The sequence below is a fragment of the Microtus ochrogaster genome, chromosome 1, assembly GCF_000317375.1.
Source record: "Microtus ochrogaster isolate Prairie Vole_2 chromosome 1, MicOch1.0, whole genome shotgun sequence".
In the NCBI taxonomy this organism is placed as follows: domain Eukaryota; kingdom Metazoa; phylum Chordata; class Mammalia; order Rodentia; family Cricetidae; genus Microtus; species Microtus ochrogaster.
This window is the reverse complement of record NC_022009.1, coordinates 9480493-9489052: the sequence shown is the minus strand read 5'-3', so window position 1 is coordinate 9489052 and position 8560 is coordinate 9480493. Positions and strand designations below refer to the sequence as shown.

Sequence of the window (8560 nt, the reverse complement as noted above, 5' to 3'; positions counted from 1 at the left end):
CACACCTGTAGTGTATGATACGTCTGTGGCACACCTGTAGTGTATGGTACGTCTGTGGCACACCTGTAGTGTATGGTACGTCTGTGGCACACCTGAAGTGGTCAGCAGACAACTGTGTGGAGTCAGTTCTCCCCTTCCACCTTTACCCAGGTTCCGGGCATTTAGTTCAGATCAGCAGGCTTGAGCTTGCTTGCGTTTTGCCTGCTGAGCCATCTCACTGGCCACTGATACCATCAATTCCTGTCTGATCCTGAGCAAATCCCTGGCCATCTTGAGCCTGTTTATCTAATTAGAACAAACAAATAACAGACTGTCACAGCTACTTTCACAGTTAAATGAGATTAAATATATGAAAATTCCTTACCTATGAAGTGATCACGAATTTCATTTTATATATAATGCACTCAACTCTATAAGCACGTGTATGGTTTCCAAACGTATCAAAATCTATTTTTCACCTGGCAGCACCCCTGGAACTCCCCTGACATTCAGTGAGGTCAGAGGCTGAATTCTCTCCTCTTACCCCCAGTTTGTGGGTGCTGGATGTAAGACCGTTATTCCCACTTTCCCCCACCTCCAGCTTTCCCTAAGGAAACTAGTAATAGAACATGGCAGCTTGTCCCCGTGGCAGACGATAGAACGTGGCAGCTTGTCCCTGTGTCAGCAGAACATTAAAGAGCCCTGAAAGAATGTTGAAGCTGTTTCAGAATCCTTTTTTAGTTCTCTCTGTTGTCAAGAAATAAGCCTTGGCTGAGATTTTGAGAAAAACCATGCTTGAAAATGGCAGCTGGTGTAGAGGAGTGAGTCATCTTGTATTAAATTGTGACAATCACAACCATGTTATTAACAGGATAAAATATGTGACAATCACAACCATGTTATTAACAGGATAAAATGTGCTTTCTCCAGGTTGAAGTTATCCAATGATGAAATCAAGCGGGCAATTCTAACAATGGATGAACAGGAGGATCTGCCCAAGGACATGTTAGAACAGGTGAGCTGCCAGACAGCTTTCAGAGCCTAAATAATACTATCAGCTGCCAAGAAGATACTGAGAGAATCTGCTGTTGCTAATAGATTATTGTCTCCTCTCTGAATTGAGAAGGCCAAACCTAACCCCCATGCATTCCTTAAAGGGTCTTTATTCTCTCATTGTTCCCCAGAATGATAGTTGAGAAAGGAAGTTTGCAGGTTGTAAAATGGGGATAGAGCGATAGCTCTGAGATTAAGAGCTCTAGCTGCTCTTTTAAGGACCCCAGTTCCCAGAATCTACATTGAGTGACTAAGTCACAGTCACCTGTAACTCCAGATGAAGGAGGTCCAACACCCTTTTCTGGTGTCTGAAGGCTCCCATGCCGCATGCCAGTCCCTACTCTATCTCACTCTTGAAAGTAAAAATAAAACAAGATCCTGAACAAGTCTGCCAAATGCCCGGGATCCACAATGTTAGAGTCTGTCCCTTAAGCTTCATTTAAATTATTGTCTTAATATCTCATAAAAAATCTGCTGGGATTAGTGGGAAAATGTGTTTCAAAGGAGTGTTAAAGATTTCATGAGTACTCAGATCAAAAACTACTCTGCGAACTATTACTAAATTTGCATTTTGGCTCATTATTTTTACAAGCACAAAAGCCTCTACTAAATCCCCAGCGTAGCCACCTGTTCTACATACACAGTCACACCTGTTCTAGGCAGTCACATCTGTTATGCTTAGCCACACCTGTTCTATATGCAGTCACACCTGTTCTATGCAGTCACACCTGTTCTATGCAGTCACACCTGTTCTGCGCAGTCACACCTGTTCTACGCGGTCACACCTGTTCTACTCAGTCACACCTGTTCTGCGCAGTCACACCTGTTCTATGCAGTCACACCTGTTCTGCACAGTCACACCTGTCCTATGGGGACTGAGTTGTTTCCCGAAGCTAATTCATGTCTCTTTTATATGTGGCATCTTGTGTCATAAATGGCAGTAAATCACAACTCCAGGGCTAGCCTGTGGTAATTACACATAGGTAGCCCACATCAAGTGTCCCAGATAGAAATCTTACCCAGTTTAATGGGTGATTTGTTCTGCTGCATTTCTGCTTAGCCACTCTGACTATATCATGTATGTCTGACTATATCATATTCCAAGAATTTTTATCTGTTTTTGTCCCGTGGTAACCAATGGCTGTAAGGATATTCTTCCTTTCTGTCTCTCATCCTTGGGACACAATTGGATTTTGAGTAATCGGGTCTAAGGTTTGTGTTTGTCAGAGCCAGGTTCACTGCAGGTCATTTGTGGGTACCAGCAACCATGACTACAGGCTCACCATAGCAACCGTGTACATACTCAGCTCTGAGAGTCTAGGCTGTCTTGTGTCTGGAGTGGTGAGATCACTCTTCGTGGATTGTCCCTCCTTCTTTGTGTGCATTTTGCCACTGAAATCATGGAAGACAACAGACTCAGAACAGGATAGAACTGCTGCTGGAGTTGTCCCGAGTGAGACCCTCACACTTGGCAGCAGAGCAACTTATCAGGCTGCCGTTTAAATTTTTTAATTTTCAAAATAATTAATGACTCTTTCCTCATGTTGCCTGTGATTTCATGTGAATGCACAGTTTAAAGTACCCCCGCCCCCAGTTCAGAGGTGTCTCCAGATCCCTGTTCTTCCTCCTCTCACCACACAGCTGCCCCAGCTTCCGGGGGATCCCACCTTCAAGTCACTTCTAGGAGTGAAGAACTGTGTGCAAAGCTGCTTTGGTCCTTCTGCCTTAGCCTCTATGACAAGGCCATTTGCTTAAAATTCTACAGGATCTGTTTACTGTGAAACTACATCCAGCAAAATTCCTCCTTGAGGGAAAGGATTGCAAAGCTCTGCCAAAAGGGCTTGCGGTGCAAATAAGACATACTCCAAATAAACAAGGGAGACAGTCTGTCCACTGATGCAGCATCTGGCCAAGGACATTTTTGACCTGGTCTCTCCTGATAATTCTGTGAGCTTCTTGCTCTCTGCTCCGCTCCCACGCTCTTTCCTTCCCTCCTCTTTATACTGTCCTTCTGCCTGGTGTTCTTCCACGTGCCTCTCTTCGAGACCGATGTCTATCCCAGCTTTTCTTTACCTTTGTATGGAGCCTGCAAGAGGTTCCACAGGCATTCCATGCTGCATGCTGCCTTTGTGTAGGGCCTGCATGAGGGCCACAGGCATTCCATGCTGTATGCTGCCTTTGTGTAGGTCTGCATGAGGATCACAGGCATTCTGTGCTGCGTACTGCTGGTGGCTGCTGTGTAGGCTGTGGCTGAAGTCAGTGAGCCCTCTTCTCAGAATGCATGTTTCCCATTTCCAGGTGCTTCTCTAGCTCCGTTCCCCTGGGAAACCACCCCCATGCAGTGTGTCACTTGCCTCTGCTTGGCAAAGGGCTGAGGCTTTCCACATGCCTCTTCCTGTGCTCTTGGAAGTCACAGAAGACATGGAGTGGTGGTGTTTCCCTAATCATAGACCAGTGGCAAGCCTGGCAAAGGGGAGAAGTATGTCTAAACCAGAAGTGAGGTCCCTAGCGTAGAAGACAAAACTCCAAACTAAAAGGAAAGGAACACCTTCATCTTCTTTTCTCCTTGTGCTACAACCTTCCCTATGCAGAGGAAGAATAAGAAGCTATGTCCTATTCGGTGTCACCATTTGAGCCTGGCAACAGAAATGCCTAGAAACATACCTGGCATCTGCTTTCATTTATCTCCCCTCTGCGCGTTTAGGGCAAGGGAGCTGTCCTTCCTAATGCCCTGAACATCCATTCCTTCTAGTCAGGAGCCCATCTGGATTGGCTGCTAGCTCACTCTCTGAGCTCTCCATCTTTAGTGAGTGCACACCCAGTGCTGCTGTCTCTCTCTTCGTGGGACTCCAGGTTCTGGACAGCCAGTTCGTCCTCTCCTCCTGTCTACTCGTCCACTGTTGTTCCTCTTCTTCACCTCTCTTAAACTGCCATTGCTGAGGACATTGCAGCTTCTCTGTCACCCAAGCCAGAGGACGCTTGGCACCTCTTCTCTTCACTGGTTTCTTGCTGATGTCCGAAATGAATGCCACTTACTCCATAGTAAGCATTGTCTTAGACATGTGATTCCACATAGCTTCTCCATCTGAACCTCTGTTGCCTCCTTTCCACTTACTCCATAGTAAACATTGTCTTAGACAGACATGTGATTCCACATAGCTTCTCAAACTGAACCTCTGTTGCCTCCTTTCCAGGCTCCTCCTCCCCGTGTCCTCATCCCTTGAGTGCGGGTTTTCTTCAGCCCCGAACATATTCTTAGTGGAGTACCGCCTCCCAGCAGCGCCTTCTTCTCTGTAATGCCAGTTCTCCTTTTCTGCAGGCGGCTCCTAGACCAACTGCCTTTCATGAGTTCCAGCTCACATCTGAAAGCCTATCAAATGAGTACCTCAAGTCACATCACGTTATGGGGAGAATCTCATTTTGATGTGGGGGAGGGAAGCATCTGATCTAGAAACCAGCCTGCATGCACAAACACAACCCTGCAAATGTGTGTGCTTTGAACAGCAATTAGACACACAGGCTAGCAACTCAGCTTCCCATATTGTTGCTCTTTCTCCCATTTCTCATTCTCATCCTCCAAAATAAAATATGAAATAAAAATATAATATTCCCACCGTTTCCCTCACTGAGCTCTACCTGAAACAACAAAGAAGGTGGAATTAGAGGAACAGAAAAAAATAAGCAAATGGAATGAAAAACACAAATGTAATTATTCATTCCACCATGCTATAACAGGAAAAAAAATGTGTAGGACTCTGGGAGTCAGCAACCTGGGTTCTGTTCCTGACAATTATGTGCGCATGCTCTGTAATGCAGGCTGCAGGCTGACTCTCTCCACAGGGACTCAGTTTTCTGGCCTTCTAGTGAGAGGGTCGACTCCCTACGGCCCTGCTAAGCATACTGGTGGGAAATGTCAACAGTTCTTATTTGGAAGGTGCTAGAGAATAGAAAATGCTTCTTGGGCCAACTTAAAGCTGCTATCAAGTCAGCATGTAAATAGCCGTTCCTTATGCCTTGGTCCCCAGCTAGCAGGGCTTGTACCCTCAGCAAATGTTAGAGTTCCATCTTGTAGCAAACTGGCTGAAAGGGTAAAAACCTACTGCCAAGATTTCCTTTCTAACCCTTTAATGCATGCTTGTACTTTTAGCTTTTGAAATTCGTTCCTGAGAAAAGTGACATTGACCTTCTAGAGGAGCATAAACACGAGCTGGACAGGATGGCCAAGGCTGATCGTTTCCTGTTTGAGATGAGCCGGTGAGTTGGAAGACCCTGGAAATGAGAGATGCCCTTTGCCTGAATAAGGAACTTACTTCTAAACTTCAGTTCTAGATAAACAGCTTGACCCAGTTACAGTATGGTTTAGTTCTAAAATGTTTCCAGATTGGAGCTGTATGGAATGTGTTCTTTGCTTGTGGGGAAGTTCTTGCCCTGGGTGAGCCAGTGTCCTTGGGGCCTGTGGGCTCACGTGCTCTGTCTTTATTGTGTTGTAAAGTTCCCTGGGTCATTCTCACTAACACTTTGATGTCTTAGGATAATAGCTCAGAACCCTAATACCTTGACATCTCAGGTTTGTTTAAAAGTTAGAGGGGAGGGGATGACAGACTCTAGCGATGTCAACATTGAGCCCCCACAATGACTAAGACATAGGCAAACATCACTATCAGTCACGGTACTCTTCCATGGGGTCTCGGCAAGCTTTCTGAACACTTTCCCAGGAACCCCCTGGAGCAGTCCGGTTCTGTAATTGGGTTTGGTGTATGAGCTTCGTCTCTTTGCCTTTTCAGGTCTAGTGATGAACTGATTCCATGCTAGAGAAGGGCCAGGGGTCTGAAATCCGGTAGCCTCTGGGGCAGACCCCTTCCCCTCTGTGCCAGCAGCCTAGAGCTGGCTCTCATTCTGCATTCCGGCTGTGGCTAGATTTACTTCTGTTATCCCCCAGAACGTGCCATGTTGGAGGCTACTGTTAAACAAAGGATAGCTTTGGAATTTTGAAGCTACACCCTGCAGCCCTCAGTGTAGACAAGCTAGTGACCACCGGAAATAGCTGTTGCTTCTCAAGCATGTCCAGATTTTTGCAAGTGTTTTCACATGTAACCTTCCTAGCAGCCCTGCCTTAGGGGCTTCCAGGAGAGAGGTCTCCTCTTCTTCTACCCTCAGGGAAAAGGAGACTCAGGTGGACCTTTCTCAAGATCACCTAATAAGGGGCGTGTCTGGGCTGCAAACCTAGGTCTACTGGGGGAAACAGAATGGTTTTAGAGAAGGAGCTGATCTCTGGACACTCTACTGAAACTTCTATCATGAGCTTGTTAAACATGTCTCGGAAGCTTCATGCAAAGGCACTGTGACCCCCACTAGCAGCAGCAAGAATCTTGTAGTTTAGGCTTAGATCAAAGACCAGGAGGTTCCCTGCTCCCTGTAGGTGCTATGGTTGCCTGCCTTCAGGAGACTGGCTTAGGGAGCTGATGGCAAGACAGAAAGGTCTGGGAGAGGGTCCCGGGAGTGTATGACAGACACAAGTCTTTGTAAGTCTTGCTAAAGGCCAAACTTCATGAAAAGTTAAGAGTCTTGAGAGGAGTGGGGGAAAGTGAAGAGTTCACATTTTCACGCCTTTTTATCTCTTCCGTTTCACAAGAGCTGTGGGTATTGGGAGCGAAGTTTGAAGTGAAGGGCACCAGGCAGTCGCCCAAATACTCCATGCAGGCTCTAGAGAAATGGTCTCTCATCCTGAGTGTTAATCAAACCCACCTCGCTCTTACAGGATTAATCATTACCAGCAAAGACTGCAATCATTGTACTTCAAAAAGAAGTTTGCAGAGCGTGTGGCAGAAGTGAAGCCCAAAGTGGAAGGTAATGCCCAGGCACCGGGCACTCAGCAGGAAATAGTGTTTGTCTTAAGTGCCAGGTACAACTTTGAGCCAAGTGCATAAAGTAAACAGAATGGCTTTGGTGGTGTTTAGCTGAAATCTGCTTAAATTCCAGTGGGTGGTCGTATAAGGTCTGCACCTGGCCCACTTTGGCCTGGCCTAGGCCCTGGAGCTCCTGCACACCTCCTGAGCTTCCCCAGGGGCCACCGTTTTGACCACATGCATGTGGCCAAGGGCCGAACTTGCCATTCCTAGCACTGAACCTATGGTTAGCATTCCCACATCAGTGCCTGCCTAGGGTCTAAGGATAGGTTTTTAGGCTGTTATGTTTACAGACATTTGCGATGTGGGTGGCACTAAAGAGCACAGTTACAGAACGTACAGCAGAGACAGTCTGAGCTCCCATCTCTGGTTTAGTACCCACAAGCCATCAGTGTAACAAACGGCAGTTCTCCATCAGCAGAATTGGTGCACTGAGGCAAGGGAGGGTGGCAAAGGAATGCTGGAAGTGAGTGGAGTTCTATGTGTGTGTTCTATTCCTAAATGCTTAAGGCTGGTGAGTCAGTCCTGAGAAGAGCCGAGAGAGGAGAGGAATCCTGCCCTTCTCTGTGGACCTCTTACGTGTTAGCGGTTAACTGTGCTTCTCGTTTGCATGTTTTCAGAGTGCTCAGTCACAGACCAGGGACACACCAGAGACACACATTGTCTGTGAGGATATTGGGCTCAGGACAGGCATAGGTGAAAGCTTGGCTGTAACCATTGTACTTGGTGTGTTTTGCTCTGAAGCGATCCGTTCTGGCTCCGAGGAGGTGTTCAGGAGCAGTGCTCTCAAGCAGCTCCTAGAGGTGGTTTTGGCTTTTGGAAATTACATGAATAAAGGACAAAGAGGCAACGCATATGGATTCAAGATCTCCAGCCTCAACAAGATTGCAGACACGAAATCCAGTATTGACAAGTAAGTGTGGTGCCTCCAGCACTTGGCGCACCTGGGGGATTTTATAGGTAGGATGTGACCTTTATGGTGCCCACCTGGACACCACAGTCTCGGGCATTCAGGGCGCCTGCTCTTCCATTCCCTCCTATTCCTCTTGCGACCCTCAGTTCCCAGGGGTTGTCCTTTATCCTTCATCTGTGCATAGGGACTCCATCTATTCCATTGGTTCTTAACCTTCCTAATGCTGACACCCCCTTAATACAGTTCTTCACATTGTGGTGACCCAGCCTAAAATTATTTCTGATGCTACTTCATAACCATAATTTGACTACTATATTTGAATCATAATGTAAATATCTGTGCTTATATAGTTTTAGGTAGCCCCTGTAAAAGGGTTGTTAAACCCCCCCCCCCCAAAAGGGTTGCAACTCATAGGTTGAGGGTTGCTGATCTCTGCCAAGGGTTTTTATTGTTGGCTATCTTTAAAATGAGTAAATGAATAAGTAACTCATGGGGCTGGTGTGGTGCTTCGGTGGGTAAGGATGATTGCCCCAAGACCGAGGACCTGAGTTCAGTCTGTGGAACCACCTGCCAGAAGGAGAAAACTGACTCCCACAATTTGTCTTCCGACCCAAACCAACATGCCATTTCACATGTGTGTACATGTGTGCACAGATACACAAATAAGTCAATATTTATTTATTTATTTATTTATTTATTTATTTATTAA

At 46.3% G+C, this 8560-nt stretch overlaps 1 protein-coding gene across 3 annotated transcripts in view; it reads left to right on the top strand.

The window, feature by feature from the left end:
* Window positions 1-8560, top strand: part of Daam1 (dishevelled associated activator of morphogenesis 1) — a 158284-nt gene that overhangs the window by 133687 nt on the left and 16037 nt on the right. For all 3 annotated transcript variants that reach the window (XM_005343179.3, XM_013346226.2, XM_005343178.3), the window contains 4 exons: window positions 910-994; window positions 5180-5286; window positions 6791-6879; window positions 7683-7851. In XM_005343179.3, the coding sequence (XP_005343236.1) occupies window positions 910-994; window positions 5180-5286; window positions 6791-6879; window positions 7683-7851 (450 nt within the window). The remainder of the gene's footprint in view (window positions 1-909; window positions 995-5179; window positions 5287-6790; window positions 6880-7682; window positions 7852-8560) is intronic.